This window comes from Lissotriton vulgaris, chromosome 12 (genome assembly GCF_964263255.1).
Source record: "Lissotriton vulgaris chromosome 12, aLisVul1.2, whole genome shotgun sequence".
Lineage (NCBI taxonomy): Eukaryota > Metazoa > Chordata > Amphibia > Caudata > Salamandridae > Lissotriton > Lissotriton vulgaris.
Genome location: NC_141700.1, coordinates 728,353,103 through 728,372,949, shown reverse-complemented (window position 1 = coordinate 728,372,949; position 19,847 = coordinate 728,353,103). Strand labels below are relative to the sequence as shown.

Sequence of the window (19,847 nt, the reverse complement as noted above, 5' to 3'; positions counted from 1 at the left end):
GTTTTTTGACTGTATATGTGGCTCCTGAAGAAGGCGTTCTTGTGAAAACGCCGAAACGCGCGTCGAGAAGAGGACTACAACTGTCCGCCACTTGCTTATGAATTAATAATTAATGGTGTCATTTATGTATTATATTGATTGTTTGTAGAATAGGTCATATGTCTCATTTTATTATATGTCAGAAATTTTATGTTTTTATCCTGAGTATATATACTTACTAATAAACAACATTTTGTATTTTTTAAATTGATTGTTGTGCTTTATATTTGTCGTTTTCTCCCTGATAATGTTATATTTGGTACCACTTTTTACATTGAAAGTGGAACAGAGCCGGAGGCTGCCAAATCTCTGCCAGCGGCCGCGACGCAAATATGTATCCACCCTCAGAAGATTATTATATTAAGGATATATATTGGCATGGTGGCCCCTAGGGTTTGGTGGCCCTGTGCAGGTGCACAGCTTGCACATGCTTAAGGCCGCCCCTGCCTCACACTTTATATTTTTTTAAATTATATTTAATATCACTGCGGTATGCTCAACATTTTTTGATTCTGTGAGTTATTTATGCGCTTTATTGAAGAAAGCTTTTCAATTTAAGATGAAAGGGAGCGAGAGAGAGATATGCATTGCCCACAGGATTCTGCAGAACGAATCCCTGTTTATCTTTGTCATAGATGCCATGACTGAGATTTGTTTTACATGCCATTGAAAAGGAGATCCATCTGTATGTCTTGAAGGGTTTTGCCAAAATTGTGAAACTTTTCTTCCTGGAAAGCTTCTATGCAGATGACTCTTAACTGGAGAAAACTGCAGCAACCCATTTACTTGTCCTTTTAAGCGCTTCATCATTCGTGAGAGTGTGCATTACATTGTAGGACAAGGCCACGTCTGGTGTCATATTGAAACCACAGGCGGAATACGTTGGCTGAAATCACTAGTTCAATTAAAGCACAGTAGTGACGCCCATCGTCCTCGAAAGGCCCCACCGTAAAATAATTTAGCGTTAGTCTAGCCTCTTGCAGGCCTCTCTCCCATCAGCAGCAGAATTGTTTTAGGAAAAGATATCTGATCTCCAGCTGAAGCTTTTTAAGACCTGGGCATAAAGAACACAAAACCCTACATCATAATCATGGCTCAAACACCACATGCATATGGGTCAGGCGCTGACCATTTCAGTAATATTTGACAATTAAAATTATTCAATTAATAAAAACTCCAAAACAAGTAAGTGACTGAGAGAAAACAAGAAAACAGTTTGACGAGCCATGGACTCGGGCGTATTGTGATGCTCAGAACAATGGAACCTATGCGACTGGTGTGGCCATTGATTTTGTGGGACTGTTTCCTCTCTTCTGGTACTGATTGCCCAGTTAGATCTGTGTCTGGTGCTACAGCACTGCCCAATATCACAAGATTGTTTAGATCTTTCCTGAATGAAACTGATACCCGGTGATGCTTCTACAAAATATCTGCATGAAAGTCTCCAGTACAATACATGTTGCCATTAGTCACACTGCAGAATAGGAGCTTCATCTAAAGAGGCCATTTAAAGCCCGTTGTGGGGTTCAGTGACATCTTCTTAGAAGAAGATGAGGCAAATGGTATCCCTGTTTTAGATAATATTAAAACAGTAAAATGCTGCCCCCAGGCCCTCCAAATGAACAGACTATGTGCCGAACATTGCACTAGAGCGTGCAATGGACGGTTACCATCGGATGTTAAGAAAAAGCCTACTTTCTATAGAGGGAACTATAAAAGTAATATAGATTTCATTATTGCCTCAGTGTCATCTTGGGAATTCCTTCTTGACATGGAGGTAATAGAAAGATTAGAAAGCGATCATTTCCCTCTAGTCCTCCAGATCAAGGCCTCCCTATTAGGAGATTCAGTTTCCCCCTCGACTAGAGAAGTAACCAACAGTGACCAAAATGAGATACATATTAGCAATAATAGGCGTTCCCTCAAATGGCCACTAATACTGGATAATGGTGAAATTATAGTAGAAATCTATAAGCTTTTTGCTAGTATCTTTGGAGGATATTTAAATGACACCTCAAAGGAGGGGAGTGGTGGTCTTTTTATGAAATTACCTAAAAAAATTTTTGACGCCTTAAAGCCCCTAGTTACTAAGATGCCGAAGAAAGGGCAGCAGAAAACACAAAATTTGCCCCATAGCAAACCCTGGTATAACAAGGACTGCAGGGAGTCCAAGAGGGCACTTTTAACTGCGATAAAATCAAAGGTTCGATCAGACATCCTGTCAGCCAGGAATAATTATAAACTGGTCCAAAAGACATGTAAAATGGCATGGGAGGAAGCAAAATGGGCAGATCTGCTGCACGCAGCAAAAACTAGAGATAACATAGCCTTCTGGAGGCTGATAGCGAATGGGAACCATCAAGGCAGAGTGGTCAAGGACGTCTACTTAGACGAACAGACATGGGTAAACCATTTTTCTAACCTCTATAAGGAATATGAGGCACCCATTTTAGATAGAACCCCAAGTAACGCTATTCCGGGGGATACCCTGGATTTTACTCTAGGTGAGACTGAATTGGCAATAATCCAGATTAAGTCTGGTAAAGCCCCTGGGCTAGACAAAATTCCAGGAGACCTGTACAAGCACGAATCAAAAATTTGGGGTCCATACATTAACCATCTGTGTAATGAGCTATCCCGGAGTCTAGACTTTCCAGAGAGCTGGAAGGGGGCTGAAATTGTTTTAATATATAAGAAAGGTGACAGGATGGACCCCTCAAACTATCGCCCAATAAGCCTTATGGATATCTTACAAAAAATGTATTCAAGACATATCCTATTTCGAGTTAATGATTGGCTGGAGGAAAAGGCAATTTTGTCTAGATACCAAGCGGGATTTAGATCCAAAGTTAGTACCATTGATCAAATTTTCCGCTTTTGTTGCCTTTATTGGAAGTACATCAAGATTAAAAAGGGACAACTATATGTCGCGTTCGTCGACCTAAGGGCGGCGTTCGATTTAGTCCCACGTAATTTATTGTGGGAAACATTAAGCCAAGTAGGGATGACATCCACCTTGATAGCGCAAATAAAAGAACTCCATAGAGGCAATTTTGCCAGAGTACGATGGGGCCCTAAAGGTGAATTAACTCCAAAAATCCCAATCGAACGTGGTGTGCGCCAGGGGTGTGTACTGGCCCCCACATTGTTTTCGCTATTTGTGAATGACATCCCTACATACTTGGAGGGATGTAAAAATGACTCTCCCAAGTTGAATGGTGAAAAAGTTACTTCCCTATTGTTTGCGGATGATACTATTTTGATCTCCCAGACAAAAAAAGGTCTCCAAGCTCTTTTAAACTCCTTTAATGACTACTGCATTAAGAAAGGATTGGAGATAAATGGGAAAAAGACAAAATGTATGGTCCTAAATCCAACCAAGACTGACAAGGGCTGTCTAACTCTGAATGGACTAAAATTGGAATCAGTTCCACACTTTGGATATCTAGGTGTAACCCTAGACTCTAATTTTACCTGGAAAGCCCAACTGGAAAAATGCAAGATGATGTTTAGCCAGAACACAAAACCCATTCTTAGAGAGCAAGGTCAAAGTACAAGCAAGGCCGTGTCTCCTGCAGTTGAACTTTTTAAATTCAAGGTTCAACCTGCAGTGCTATACGGCTCAGAAATCTGGGGCCCAGGGTCTAAAGATACCTTTAGGGTCTTGGACAATAACTTCTTGCGAAGTCTGGTCAGAGTCCCTAGAAGTACTCCGTTGGTCCCACTTCAGCTCGACCTAAATTTCCGTAGAACGGACCATCATATCATTCTACGTCCTTTATTGTTATGGATTAGGCTGTGGCGTGTACCTGAGCTGCAAGTATACAAGGATGGGTTAATAGAAATCATGGAGCTTGACATCTTTAAGGTGATACCCTGGCTCAAACATATCAAATTCTGGCTTACCCTACTAGGTTTGTCGCATTTCTGGGAACATCCTGATTCACTTCCGTCCCAATCAAAAACTATGGTAAAAAAGTGCTTTTGGTCGTATATCACGGATATGATCAAAAACGCTTCTTCTAGTGGGTCACTTGTAACAAGGTTTCTTACCTTTAAAGATGATCCATTCTTCGAGACCTTTCTTGATGAAATAGAACCACCCTTAGCAAAGACCCTATTTCTGAAATTCAGATACGGAAATCTTCAAATCGGTTCAATATTAGCTCGTTGGTCTGGTGGTGCAAACTCGGAGAATCATGTAGAAGATGAACTATGTACCATATGTGGATGTAATCAAAAAGAAAATTGTGAGAAGTTGGCCTGATATGTAGTGTTTCCAATTCTGGAACCACTTGGTATCAGTCCAAACAAACCCCAAAGATGTCAGGTTGTAAGTCAACCTTGTAGACAAGCTATCCTAGTGGTAGCATGGACTAAGCAGCCTTAAAGGCTTAACTTAAGAGGTCGTGTTAAGCGAGCTTGTTTTACCACATACAATCCTGTAATCAAATGAAAGGACACCACACAAGTATATATTGTAAAAATATATGTATTTATTTCTAAATTACTCCCCAGTACTCTTTATGAGGAAAGGGGCACAAGCGTTAAATCAAAAGCACAGTAAAACATATAAAGTTGCACAGTTATGGATGAGGGCGGGTGGCCACTCAGACCATATATTAAAAAAGTGGTTTAAGGAACACTTATCGAACTATGGTTAGGCCTAGGGCCTAGAGATTCGCTGGGAGCAGTCAGGACTAGCAATGATGAAGTCGGGAGTAGCCCACAGGAGACGGGTGCAGCACGGAAAGTGCGGCGCGCACCAATGTAAAGTCAATGGTGCGTAAAAGTTGGATAAAGTGAATTAAATGATACTTCCGCTGAACCTAGGAACACAAAACTTTAGTCACAGACCCTAGAGGTGTGTACCAGTGTAAGGACACCGGCGTTGCAAAGTTACCTCACCCACAGGCCGTGGGTGCACAGGGTCGAAGTGGCGTCGGGTTCTGTCACGCAGGTTCTTGGTGCTTGGAGCTGTTGCAGCTGCAGGCGCTGTGAAGCAGAAGTGTCCGGTGCGATCCAAGGGTGGATCGAAGTAGAAAAGTACCTGAAAGCAGAGGGGACAGAGTCTGGGTCACTCAGCAGTGACCAGGGTGGAACCAGGACAGAACCAGGCAATGTCGGGCGCAATCAGGCGGTTGTCGATAGGCTTCTCTCCGCTGTCACGTGGGCTCTGGGGCATCTGCGACGTCCAGGAGCAGGTCACGATCTGTCCCACGTAGGCTCTCGCCGTCAGCACCGTCGGCTTCAAGATTGCAGCAAACAGCACTTGGCAAAAGCAATCCACGCAGAACCGGGAGATTGCTTATCACTCGAACCAGGAGGGTCAGAGTGGGGGCTCCTTTTCACAGGAGCTGGTGCAGATCTGGAGCAACCAGAAAAGCGAGTCGTATTTCAAGTTTCGTCGGCACAGGGGCCACAAGCCAGCTGGCAAGTGACCGGGCCAACGCGTCGAGCACACACAGGCAGAAGGGCCCCACGCAGCACTCGTCGAGTGTGGAGGGGTGAGCTTTGGTGCAAGTGGAGCTCGGGGCTGGGGCTTCTCAAACCCCGGTGTACAGCTTCGAGGGTCACTCGTGGGCTGCACGGTCAGCGTCTCGTGGCCTTTTCAAGATGGCGTGCCCCACGCTTCCGGTCGCCTCCACGGGTCTCAGCTCTGCAGGGACTGTGGATCGGGCAGGTAGAAGGCAGGCAAGCTTGATCTCGTCGATCTCTGTCGCTCGAGTTCCGGCGGGAACTGCAACAAAGCAAGGGTCGAGGGCTGGATGGTGCCTGTTTGCACAGGGTGGTCACTCCTTGACCACAAGGGAGATTCTTCAGTCTTCTCACGTCGTGTAGAAAGTCGAAGGGTCCAGATTTCGTTTCTTATGTTTCTTCAGGATGATCTGAAGTCCGTTGGGACTGCTCCCCCTCTTATTCGAATCTAGGGGGTTGGACATCCTGCTAGGTCCCCTCCTATGGGTGGGACCCAGGAAGGGGGTGGTTACACCCCTCTCCTTTGATCCTGGCCGCGCTGGGACAGGGGCTGGGAGGCCCCAGAACCGGTTTGGCCGGATCCTGCAAGGGGCAGCCTTGTGCTCCCCAGGCAGTGTCTGGTTTCTTTGAAACCTCCCTACTCCAATCCACTATCTCCTGTCTGGGGTGGTTTGACACCGCCCTGTGACAGGAAACTCTTTGTCCAGGCCTCCTCTGCCGGGTTTCGGTCAGCAGCAGGAGGCCAGACCCGTGTCTGTGGCAGGGGCATCCATTTTGTGGATCTGAGGCTCATTTTAAATCAACCGCGTTTCAGTAAAGTAACATGTCTTCTCCCTCTAGAAGGGTGGAATGCTACCCCCGTCGCCAGAACTGGCGAGGGGGTAGTATTCCAATTCGTATGACACCTTACACGACATGTTTTGATAAAGCCAAACCAAAGTTGCTATATAACCGCGAGGATTATAAGGCGCTTAAGAGTATATGGTATGGCATTATCCCGGATCAGCTTAGGGAGTTGTTCCCGACAGCTGCAGACAGGCTCAGCTCATGCCAGAGCTCCATCTCACATAAAACCACGCACTCTGCCTCCAGGATTGATGAGGCCTTCCATAGGAGTGGCTCACAGGTTATATATGTGTCCAGATATAGGTTTAGATATAGGTATACTATATCTAAGCAAGGGGTGATTACACCCACTTGCCCCAGCTGAGTGATCAGCCAGTTGTGTCAATTTAAGAACCAGCCAGGGGTGGCAAAAGCTATGCTTCAGCCCCTGGTAGGCCTTGGTGGCACCTATGCCCTGAGCACCTATAGTGCATGGTACAGGGGCTGACAAGGAGTCCATTTCCAATTGTGGTATGTACCTATAGCACATGTATTATAAATTTAGAGAGAGAACAGCAGGCTGGGGGTCTGATTAGCAGGCCCACAGCCTCAGTAAGTCGAAAACCAGTGAAGCAAAAAGCAAAAATTGGGGTGACCATAGGATAGCAGACCCTACTCTCCTACAAAAATGAATTACATATCCTCTTCTTCTGCCCAGCATATGTCCAGGCTAGAAAAAGATGGATTAAACCAATATGTTTAACATTAGGTGTAAGATCATGTTCCCAGGCTTTAAGGATTCTTTTGTCTAATACTAGTCAACCTATTGTATTTAGTGTAAGCAGATTTTTGTACAGTATTTTTTTCCAAAGAAGAAAGTTGGGTTACAAATTTTAAAAGGTTGATATGTCAAAATTGCCGCTTAGTATTAATTGAGGGTTAATTAATGAAATTCCATCTCTGCTGCCCATAAGTGTTCTCACCAAGTATTACGGATGTTTTAAATATCTTGACTTAACTTTAAAATCGACATGAAAATTGAATGTATTTATATAGCATGTTGTGCATTTTAAAAAGAAATGTTTTATTGTATTAATGTACTTGTTCTTTTATGGTATTCATGCCGAAATAAAGATTGAAATGAATGAAATGAAATGCTATAATGTAAAGGGTGTCATTTAGCACCAAGAGAATTTATGGTGAAAGAACGCTTTATAAATTGCCGATAACATACCATAATGTTTAAAATAACTTTCTCCTTCAATATGATAGCAGTTTACATACATATATTTGACCTAAGTGGATATGTTTATAAAAAGATAAATGAAGCCTTGTGAGTGGGATTTGTTGGCTGTAAGCAATCTGACACTCTTTTATTCTGTCTCCCATCTGGTATGTTTTGGCTTTGGCTCTCGCTTTCATTGGCTTCAGGTTTGTAGGTCTCATCAAAGATTACTGCGGCAGTCTGAGTGAAAAGACAATCCGACTCAACTTTGCCCTCATCTATGAGCTTCTGGACGAGATGCTGGTAGGTTGGCTGATGAAGGCAGAAGATTGTTAGCTGGTGATCCTAGAGAATTCTACTGACCCTGTGTCCTCATGGATGCCCTTTCACTTTAGTAGGGTAAGATATATCTAACATGGCCTAGTGAAGAAATAATTCTATAGGCCTGATAACAAATTTGTTGGTGTTTTCCAACCCGTGCATAAACCAGTGTTTACTTTTTGGTCAGAATAAACAGATTGTTCAAAACGCTGCTTCGCGACAGGTAATTCAACTCCCTTGCAGGATTTCGATTACAAAATGGTGAAGGGAATTTGACCGGCTTCCAGTGGAAAAGAGGATAGTATTTAAATCACCAGCAACAATTTCTAGAGCTGTCCATCAGCTGGACCAAATTGTTTTCCTAGCGGTTTACATTTTATGGTTCCACTAGAACTGTGAGATCAGCTAATGCCATGTCTTTAGTCATTCCTAGATGCAGATTAAAGAGTAGGGGGGTAGCTCTTCCTCTGTGCTCGGTGTAAAAGCCTGGAATCAGCTTTATCTATGTTTGAGGCAAACTGAAAATGTTACCACCTCTAGAAAGCTTTTAAAGACATGGCTTTTTTTTTTCTAAGGGGTGATTTGTGGTAGTTGAAATTTGTGGACTCAGCACCAAGATTCCCCTTGGGGAGTGGTTGTTGCGATCTATAAATTCCAAGCAACATTTCATAACCAGGTGGTAGGTATTTAAAGCATCTGATAATTATTAGATGCATTAATACCTCAACCTTCGTTAAATTTCAACAGGTCAAATGTAGCTAAATTTAACGGGGGAAAAGTGTACATCATTTACCGTATCATGCAGACTTTGGTGTGTTAAGCAGCAAAATATGCATGTTTTTGCCTACCAACTCGTGATAGGTGTTATTTCAGTCAGTCAGTCAGTCAAAACTCTTTATTTCGATTAATTAAAATCATAAAAGAAGCAACAATACATACATACAAAATAGAAATATATATACAATTAAAAACAAACATATATGTACAAGCATTCATTTATGTACACAATATATATTACATGGTTCATGTTATTTATTACACCCCATAAATAACGTATCCCATGGTATCGTTATTTATCAGGTGCGATAAATAACATCTAAACTTGTATGATAAATAATATCTAAACTCGTATTCGGGGCTTATATGGGCCAAACACAGGCAAAGATCCACTTGCCATAAAAGCGCTAAAGTATTTCTCTTGCCCTCAGACTGCACTCAGAGGGAAACACCCAACTTACATCAAAGCACATCTGCAGATAAGGATAACTTGGCTCCTGCAGTGCTACAGAAGGCAAAGACACATCAGCCTAAAACGCTATTCATTAAGTAAAATAATGCAACTTACGTTGGACGTTTAAATGGAGATGGGATGCAGTAGAGATACTCAATTATAAAGGGGCAGGGAAATGCATAGGAAAAAGAATACAGCTGGGTCCATAAATCATATATTTCATGATTTTTTTTTAAAAATGCAACATTACTACCAACAACCTGTTCCTGGGCTGTAGCTAGTGAGAGTATACCATTTACACTCCGTATCATGAAGCGGACAACATATTTTTAAGCGAGAGACTTACTTGCAGTGCGTGCAGTATGCCTAAGAGCTAGAAGCAACTGATATAAAAAGTGTACATACAAGAATGTTGCAATAGATTTAAATATGTTACCTGTTATAAATCCTGCCTACTCATTAACTTCTCTTCCACTTAGGACTTTGGTTACATCCAAACCACATCAACGGACATCCTGAAGAACTTCATCCAGACCGAGGCAGTTGTGGCAAAGCCCTTCAGTCTGTTGGATCTTGGCAGTGTGGGGTTGGTGAGTCTGCCCAAATCCAGGAAATGAATGTGTTGCCCCTAGTCAGGTTGCGGTTGAGCCACCGCCACTGTAGTTCTTGCGCAGTCACCTCAGAAACCTCAGATCCCACTGCAATCGCAGGTAATGTCTGTGGGAATGCAGGACAGCACATGAAACTATGCACCATGCAGGTCCAAGGTTACCATCTACTCACCCAGATTCAGGGCAGTAAGAACTTAGGCCAATGTGAGCATTTTTTATTTGTCCTTCCGCAGGTAGGCATTCAGAGGGCAAAGATCTAAAATAGGACGATGGCCTCCTTCCTTCTTTTGGAACCATTAACAAGCTCTCGCTCGCCATGTCCTACAGGGCATGCGCCTAACGGCATAGCAGACGACTGCCATTAACCCCTTCGACGCTGATGACGAGCTGGGCTCGTCATGGTGTAGCCCGCTCGCACGCTGACGACGAGCCCAGCTCGTCACGTAACATGCGGTTTTGAAAATCTCAGCGTAGGAGCAAAATTCCGCTAGCGCGCATGTGGTTAACAGAACTCAATGAACTTTTGAACCAAAGGGGGGTCTTGTCCATACGGGACCAGGTAGGACAATATTAATCTAATTGAACAAACAGATGACCTGATCTCGATTTTATGATGCTGTTATTTATTTAAACAGACTCAGTGCCTAAATATATTATTTCTTTAGGCACTAATTTCATTCACATTTCAAAAACATTTCATTAGCACAAATTCAATTTTCAATATTAAATATGTCCGAGTTTTGACACACTACACAACATATGAATTACCATACATGATTCAAACGAAACAATATGTACACCATAAAGTGTGGAAATTCATGGAGAGAGCTCTCTCCATGAATTTGGACATGGTGTATAGTACTCACAAAGGGTTAAACTAATAAGTGTGCATCCCAGTGGTGTACATTTTAAATAAAAGTGACACTCCCTAGAAGACATCCCTTGTGAGCTCAGTCCTAGCACATTGCGATAGAACCTGTCAGACAGGACTATATATTTATTTTTCGAAAAAGAACTGGTGCACTGTTGCTATGGAATGATGTATATATTGTTTTATATTCTAATTATTCGCACTGAATTGTTGTTATTTATTTCCACACTTTATGGTGTACATATTGTTTCGTTTGAATCATGTTTGGTAATTAATATGTTGTGTAGTGTGTCAAAATGCGGACATATTTAATATTGAAAATTGAATTTGTGCTAATTAAATGTTTTTGAAATGTGAATGAAATTAGTGCCTAAAGAAATAATATATTTAGGCACGGAGTCTGTTTAAATAAATAACAGCATCATAAAATCGAGATCAGGTCATCTGTTTGTTCAATTAGATTAACAGAACTCAAGGCTAGGCTGACTTAGGTTACAAACATTCCCTGAACAATTCAATCCTTCACAACCACCTGTCAGAGGCTGGGGGAGAGGGGAGTAATTAGGATTTAGTTTGCTGATGGAAACCATCAAAACCTGAGGAGTAGGAGGCTTCTGGTCATCTGCCTGTTCACTAGTGTGCAAGGTTAGACCAAGTGCCCATAAGGCTGTCTGTTAGGGCTTTATTGACCACTAGCATATAACCCAGGCTCAAGAACTTCAGTAAGCACATTTGTTTTGAACTCAGCAAGAGGAAGTTGTAAAACCATGACCTCAGCAGTATGTCTAACTATATCAAAGGAAGAACTCTCTTCTGTTGGCGGCCCAAAGGGGGGGAATCAACCCTGTAGCAGATAAAGTGTCAACCCCGACTGGCCTCGTGTAAATCCTCACATAAACTGCCATCATCATAATAAATTAGCAAATTCTCTCCAAGTGGCTGAAACGTGTGACCAGATTTGGAACCGAATTGCTGATGGAGCAACGGAGCAGGGCTCCATGGTAGAGGGACTGTTTTGCCAGAATCCGATTGTATGGGAACTGGGTGTGCTGAAGTGGAGTCGGAGCATGGCGTCAGTCTGGTTCAAGACTGATTTGTATCAAGGTTGGACACAAGTAGCAGGGGCTCCACCCTGAAACCCACGACCTCTGGGGTTTGCGCCGATGAAGAAGGGACCAGTGCATGTCTTGGAGCCGGAATGGAAGTCTGCACCAGAGTCTGCAGAGTTTGTGGTGTGTTCCAGGGGCTTAGGTGGTACCGAGGACACGTAAATGTAAATGTAAATGTGGGTGTACTTTTAAAGCGCACTGCAACTCCATGGAGTATCCTGGCGCTGAAGACCGCTGGGGAACCCGTCCTGGTTTTCCCTGTGAGATGGTCCCTTTCTGGGTATCTCCAAGGTGAAACCAGGCATCCCCGGCGTCTGTGGGGGGCTGTTGTAGAGATGAGGCAAGCTTAATGCCCAGAGTTGCTGAGTGTGTTCCCTGGTTAGAGTAGGCACCGAGGCAAGAATTATCGAGTCTGTTTTTTACCCTGGTCCACGACCCTGCCGCGTCGGGAATTGAACCCTGGTCCCGGGCCGTTCTCTGCTTACGGGTCTGCCACCTCTAACCAGTGAGCCACACCAGGTCCACTGGCGGTAACCCAACTGGAGGCCCCTGCAAATCCTTGGGCCCAAAGGCACACCAGATGGAGCCAGAAGAGTGCCAAAAATATGTCTTGGCCTGCCGCAGTGTCGCAGATGGCCGGGGTAACTTGGCTGCACGGGGTCAACTGTGGAATCGGGTCCTCAATCAGAGATTGTGTGTGAGATTGAGCGGCTCTACCCTCGCAACCTTTTAGGTAGACCATGGAGGAATCGGGTGGAGTCTTGCTTTGTTTTATTTTGTTTCAGATTAGATTTGGAATTATCGGATGACTGCATAGAGGACCATTTGCAGGCTCAGGCTCGAACGGGAACAGGTCAGTGTCCTCGACTAATAGTGGGACTTGTGTGGCATTGTTCAATGACATACAGCTTCGCTTCACGGTTCTGAATGCCCTAAGTTTGTGAGGATACACTCCTCACATAATTTGGAGTCATGCCCACAGCTAAACACCAGAGACACACTTCATTTGGGTCCATCACCAATATTCGTTTATGACACTCAAGGCATGGTGTTGGACCTGGGGTCTCCAAGTCACATAGGGTAGCTTGGCACTAAGCAGGAAGGCCTAACTCCAAAGTACACGTGTTAAATTTGCGTCTCACCCACTCAGTAACTCAGTGCCCATCCATCCAAAAATGACACTACACCTTACTTTTTATAAAAGTAGAAAAGCTTTATAATCTCTCTTGTTGCTAGTTTCTTATTTTGTGCTCAGATGCTAAATCAGTACCACAGTTACAATGAATTCAGTGCGTTTATGCTTCTTGTTTCTGTAAACTTTCTCACTCCTTCTGTTCAAAATTACTTCTGCATTTCTGGCTTTACATTAATACAGTTTCTAACAATTAATTCACAATACACCATTACTTAACACCCTGGGAACATCCAGGCAATATAAATCTGGATTGGTACCTTGGTACCCAGAGAGTGACACTTTCCCTTCAATCAGGTGAGTAACCTCAGGGTTTCAGATGACAGATTCAATGCTACAATCAGCTTATTTATAACTGACTCAGGTGTTTGAGTAAGGCATGGCCAGAGTTTTCTTCCCCTTCCACCACTGAAAGAGAATACAAAATTAAACCACAATCCCCATCTTTATCAGCCTCAGGGGGTTCAATTTTCTTCTTCAGCACAGTTGCTCTCCTTTGTTTCACTTATTCTTCTTAACCCTAATTCTGACGACTTCTAGTCTCAGTCTTCCCCAAACCTGCCAGAGCTGGCCTTTCAGTTATCAAAGAAAATTAGGGGGAAAGAAACATCTCCCTTCCGGTATCACGATCTGTTGTTTCTCAGTCATACAACAGCCCCCCTGTTTCCACCTTACTTGGGGGCCAGTCGAGTACTGTGCCGTTGCAGCCAACCAGCCCTTTGCCACCAGACCTCCTCTCCTAGCAGTGCCTCCCTCGTGGACCAGGTCAAGTGCTCATCAAACCAGCACCGAGGGGAGGCCTTCCTAAGCTAGCGGCGATGCGCCGCCTCTCGAGTCGTCTCCTCCGTTCTGTGGACGACCCCGTTGCTGGGCAAGTGCAAGGGAGCAGTGTCTCCGCTGAGCGCCGCCTCTCGAGTCGTCTCCTCCGTTCTTTGAACGACCGCCTTGCTGGCAAGTGCGAGGGATCAGTGTCTCCGCTGGGCGCCGCCTCTCGAGTCGTCTCCTCCGTCAGTTGGCCCCTTAGCTCCTGGGCCTGCGCACTGGTCGGCGCTTCTCTACCCTCTTCTCTGGAGGGTGGAACACCTCCACGGACCTGCGCAGAGCCGCGGAACCTCCGCAGACGCTACTCTCCGCACCGGACGCTACTCTCCGCACCGGAGTCTCACCGGGCACCTCGCTCACACCCGACCCGCTCTTCCAGAAACCGGTAAGGCGGTCTGGCGGTGTCCTCGGAAGCGAGGGGGGGGGGAAAGGGAGACCAGAGGGGGCCAGTAGGAAATTAAGGGCCGCTTCCCTCAGGGGTTATGAACCAACGTCAGGGCTCGGTCAGAGGCTAGGGGGGGGCGTCCTCAGGAAGAGGCTGTCTACTTCACAGGTGAACTAACCACTGCTTGCGCGCCCACCTCCCCAATGGTGCTAGGTGATGTAAAAGCAGCAATGCTAGGGCGTACAATGGGATCTTGCCTACTAATGTGCTAAGCGACTGCCAGGCCTTTGTTGTGCTACAGATATTGTTTATTTCTATAACTGTGACTTTTGTGCTTGCATTTGGTAGTATAGCCCGAAGGGTGGTGGGAAAGCATTGTCTCTTTCAATCATTATATGTGGTAGATATCTTTGAGGGTGATTCCAATAATGTGCAAAATGTGCTTACACACATAAATAATATAGGCAGAGGTCTGGGGCACCAAACCCCTCTCCCCCCATACGTATATGGTCGAGTGAGCGCATACCAACTGATTCTGGTTTGCTGTCTGGCCCTTGCGAGGGTTATCACGCCTTTTTCATAATACAGTATACCAGTGGTTCCCAAACATTTTTAGGACTGCTACCCACTTTTCAAAAAAACAAACTGTTATGACTCTCCTACCTTTCGTGAACATGAGGAGGGTTGATTTTTATGTAACGAAAGCACCATGTGGTAACGCATTGTAATTTACAGAAAGCACATTTTCTTTTGAAAAGGTACTATCTTGCAAATACCTACAGTTTTAGTGATTAAACTATATAGCATACAGCACTTAAATGATAATTTGTAGAAATGGGGTTTCTGTGATTATCATTGTGCATCACTAATTAAAACCTCTGTTTCTAGCACTCTCCAGAATAACAAAAAACTGTGTACTTTATTTTTGCTTTCCTAACTGGTATTTATTTACATTTTGTGTGTTGGGAAAAAAGACATCCTAAGATTGTTACATAATTCACTTTAAAAACTCCTCTCACTTTGCAGTTTGAGAAAAAAAGTAAAGACCAATTAAATGTTAAAAAAAATAAGCAGCAACTTGTCAGAAGACCTCTACCTATGAAGCACAGCAAATGTCACAAGATAAACACAGAATTTAAAGGCATCTTTAGTTATTGCTCAGACTTTCCCGACTCACCAAAAATCTGCTCACGACCGACCCCCGGTTTGGGAAACACTGCATTATACTGTTGTTTGTTGTTTCATTTGATGACTGAACTTGATTACTTATTAACATTTTCTGCTATTTAATGCGATTGTCCTGACCAGTTACCATAAGTGTTCACACTTGGGGTTGGTAGTATACATAATTAGCTATGATTTAGAAATAACTCCCAGGGAACTTATCCTCCATACCCAAGTTCCCAGTAGAGGTTGGGTCAGCATTGGTGTTTTCTTTTGCCAGTCAGAAGCATAGCATATAACACGACCACTCAAAATCCGGTATTATGAGTTTGACAGCAGTTGATTTTGTTTTTTTTAGTATTGTAAGTGGGGTGCACCACCAGAAGGTACTGCACACAATCTATCTTGAAACGGTTATATAGTGCATTATAATAAATGTAATGGTTTCATTGCTTATTCTTGTTTGAATACAGTTTGGAGCAGAAACCCAGCAGAGCAAAGTTGCACCGGGTACAGCAGCCAGTCGTCCTGTGCTATCTTCTCGACATGAGCAGGTATGTCCTGATGCAGAGACTCGTCCTGTAGTTAAACAATGTTAACCTTTCCACAGTAAGCCGGTGAAGGTTAGATGACCATCCTGGAAAGATAAACTTAATGTGGTAAATACACCTTCATTGTACGACAGGTTTATCCTGGAGGCAAATGAAGCTCACACATTAACAGTAAGTTTGTAAAGATTCAACTGCCCTATTGCAAGCGCTCCCATACTTCCACAGATACATCCCGCCTCAAAACATAGGTCAGCCATCCTGTGCGTAAAGATGAAAATATGTATGTTGCCCTGCAAGTAAACACCCATTCCTCCCACAGACAGAAGGAAAATGTACTTAATTGAAAGCCCCAGTTTTCAGCAATGTGATGCTATTAACACCCAGTAACCTTCACTTGGAGGGAAATCAAGTGACAATTTGGACTCCTAACAGTACATGCCAGAAGTATCCACTGCATATGACTCCAGTGAGAGTTATGTTTCAAGTACCCAGAAGAAAACGTTGTTAAAATCAGACATTCTATTAAACGTTAGTTGAAGGGATGTTATTGTTGCATTGTAAAATCTGAAAACCATTGAAATTAATTAGTAACGGTGAGCAGGGCAACCTTAACATGGCCTCCAATGCACTGCTCATGATCTCCGCCATGACTGATGACATCACTGGTGACATCATATTTCACCTCACTAAAGATCTTATTGATTGCATCACTGAGTGTGCAGTTGTTTGCTAAATTCTGCAACATTACGGACACAATCCATATGGTTGCTTGTATGGGGATCATTGGCCATTATACATTTTTAAATTGTCCTTATATGACAGAGATTTTGGTTTTATTACTGAGTGGTGATGTTCCAATTCTTCTTATTAAATGCATAAATAGAAGTGATGTCATGAAAATTCACTGTGTTTATTTTGACAGCTTCAAGTATGTTTGATCAACTTAACTGATAGCTAGTCTTACAAAATACTAAATGTAACCAAAGTGTAAGGCCAAAATGTAGGAGAAGGGGTGCTCACCCTCATCGCCATCTTGAGCGCCTAGTTGTAGCACCCGGTACTTACTTTGCACATTATATCTGGCTACCTCCACTCTCCCAGATAATAGTTGAGAAAAAATATGGGCCTGATTCAATAAAGTAAATTTGCACGTATAACCAAATTTGCCTTTTATACGCCTACCAGTAACCCACAAAGGGTTTCCTGGCAGGTGTAAATTCATATTTGTAGCATGTGTGTCTGTAGATACACATTCTTTGCATACTTCTGCTAGTGTTGGGCTCGATGCTTGCAACTTGTTTTTTTCCAAAGAAGTCTTTCGAGTCACAAGATCCTTTGACTCCTCCTCTGGTAAATAATGCACATGGTCATCTGCTTCATCTTCAGATTGTTTTTCTCCACCATCGGGCTTGTATGTACTCGTTGAAGCTTGCTCTCAACGTATCTTATTGAGGCCTATTGATTTAGAGAATCATGCATCGTTGCTGAAGATTCGCAACCGGTGTAAAAATATCGCAGACGAGGCTCAAGGCAACCAACTTGTTGAACCATTTGGACTAACAGGTGTGGCTTCTTGTAAGAGGGAGGTGACACTTTCTGTTGTATCCTTTCCTGAGAGTCGTTAGCACATCTCCCCAGAAGGGTAGAAAGCTGTCTCGAGTGTGCAGCGGGTATGGGCCCAGGGGACTAAAGGGAACAAAGTGGAAAGCTTGCTAAAGTTGCGCACTGCACTTGTTACATTAATTTGGATTTCAGAATCAAGATGGACTTAATGTAACAAGTTATTTTAATACCTTGAATGATCCACTTTGGTCGCACCGTTCCAGAGTTAGTACATCTGAGGGGGTCAGCGCATAACTCTCTACTCGCCAACTGTCTTACCAAGCCTTTCCACAGTAAAAACAACAGTTTTGCATTTTTACTATGGGACTATGTAAAATACATGCTCTACCGGGAGATATATTGCACCCTGCCTTAGGACTGGATATGCCTGCAATGGGGTGAATTACACATATATGGTAGCTTAGTCAATTGGGTATGAGCCAATTCAACATACCTGTTTAATGGTAAGGTCGGGTTAGCAGGCCTCCGTGCACTCTGAATCTCAAAACCATCAGTCCAAAAAAAAAACACCTGGGGTGGGGATACAAAAAGAGGCATTTCCTTACAGTTCTCTTTGATGGCGAACACTTGTTTGGTACACAAGGGGACAAATTATTGGAGAAAGTAAAAAAAAGATTAGGAAACAGCTAGAGCAATGGATGCACTACAAACTGGCACACTGCACTAGTCCTTTCGTAAACAGCATGGTAGAGGAGGCGGTAAATCATTCACCTCAGATCAGAGTCAAAGCTATCAGTGACAACAGCAGGCCTACCATCAATAGGGAGGTAGGGGTTATTTCAGAGGTTCATATTGAGGCAATAGAGCCAGAGGGAAAGGTAGAGGTAATCCAGCCAAGGGTGCCCCACCACTAAGCATTGACTCCTCTGCCTTACCACATAACACCTGTCAGAGGCAGGCTTCAAGACACATTGGGTGGACATCACATCCAACCACTGAGTGCTTCCATAATACATCAGTTATTCTCTCAAACTCATGTAAATCCCACCAAACATACTTCCAGGCTCACACATCGTTAAACCCCAAAATGTACACCTTCAGAAAGAAGAGATCTAGTTGCTTCTTGCAAAGGAAACCATCAAGCCAGTTCCAAAGCAATATTAAGGCAGAGTGTATTCTCTCTTCTTCCTAATCCCAAAGAAGAATGGACCTCTAAGGCTTTTATTAGATGTCAGGCCCCTGAACAGTTACATCTTAGCAACATTTTCATATGGTTACCCTACATGATGTGTTTACACTGTTGCAATACAGTGAGTTCATGACAGCCCTCGACCTCAAAGATGCAAACGTACAATTTCTATCCATCCTGCTTACTGCAGGAACCTGAGGTTCATGCTAAGTGGACTTCATTATCAGTTCAAAGTTCTACCCTTTGTGGTTTCAACAGCGCCAAGGGTGTCCACAAAATGTTTGGCAGTAGGAGCCACATATCTGAGAAGTCGGAGAATTCATGCCTTCCCTTACTGAGACGGCTGGCTGAAAAAGAGTGCAAACAGGGACACATGTGTGAACTATACACAAGCCACTATCAACCTGCTCCACTGGATGAGATTCACAATAAATACCCAAATCACACATGAAACCCATCCAGATACAGCCCTCTCTGGGAGTGATTCTCATTATTGTCACTGCAGAGGCCTACCCCAATCCACAGAAGGTTCTGAATTTCCAGAACCAGCTTGCTTTTATTCAGTCATATCGTTGCCTGCGAGTCAGGACTGTAATGCATCTGCTAGGCATGATGTCCTCTTGCACAGCCTTTGTACCCCAGGTGAGGATACATATGCGCGCATTACAGTAGTGTCTAGCATCACAAGGGTCACAAGCGGAAGGCAATCTTGAAATCTAGTGTTGATTCAGCCCACGGTACATCCTTCCCTACAGTGGTGTAACAGCAACAATCTTCTGAAGGGGAGGGCGTTCATGGACCCAGTTCCTTACATGACAGTTAGCATGGACTTCTCACAGGTTGGGGGGGGACACACAGGTTGAAAAAACAGTCCAAAGAATGTGGACTGCTCAACAAAACACATATTACATCAACTTCGTGGAGCTCCTGACGGTAAAGCTAGTCACTCCTTGGCTACAAGGTGGTCCTCATAAGAACAGACCATATGACAGTAATGCATTACATTCAGATGCAAGGAGGCACTCATTAGCCTCCGCTATCCCAGCTAGCACAGAGCATATGGAAATGGGCAATGCAACATCAGATTACATCCCGGGGTGGAAAATAACGTAGCAGGCATTGTGAGAAGTTGGCCCGATATGCAGCGTTCGCTATTCTAGCGACCACTATGCATCGGTCCAAACGACCCTTATGGTGATTGGTTGTAAGTCAACCTTAGACCAGCTATCCTAGTAGCGTGGATACGAGCAGTCTTCGGGCTAAACTCTAGA

General features: G+C 43.7%; 1 protein-coding gene across 2 annotated transcripts in view; it reads left to right on the top strand.

Annotated features, from left to right (window-relative positions):
• The window catches only part of AP4M1 (adaptor related protein complex 4 subunit mu 1), a 172,214-nt gene that overhangs the window by 17,326 nt on the left and 135,041 nt on the right, over positions 1-19,847 (top strand). For both annotated transcript variants that reach the window (XM_086945990.1, XM_086945991.1), the window contains 3 exons: positions 7,774-7,870; positions 9,599-9,709; positions 15,747-15,827. In XM_086945990.1, coding sequence (XP_086802116.1) covers positions 7,774-7,870; positions 9,599-9,709; positions 15,747-15,827 — 289 coding nt within the window. The remainder of the gene's footprint in view (positions 1-7,773; positions 7,871-9,598; positions 9,710-15,746; positions 15,828-19,847) is intronic.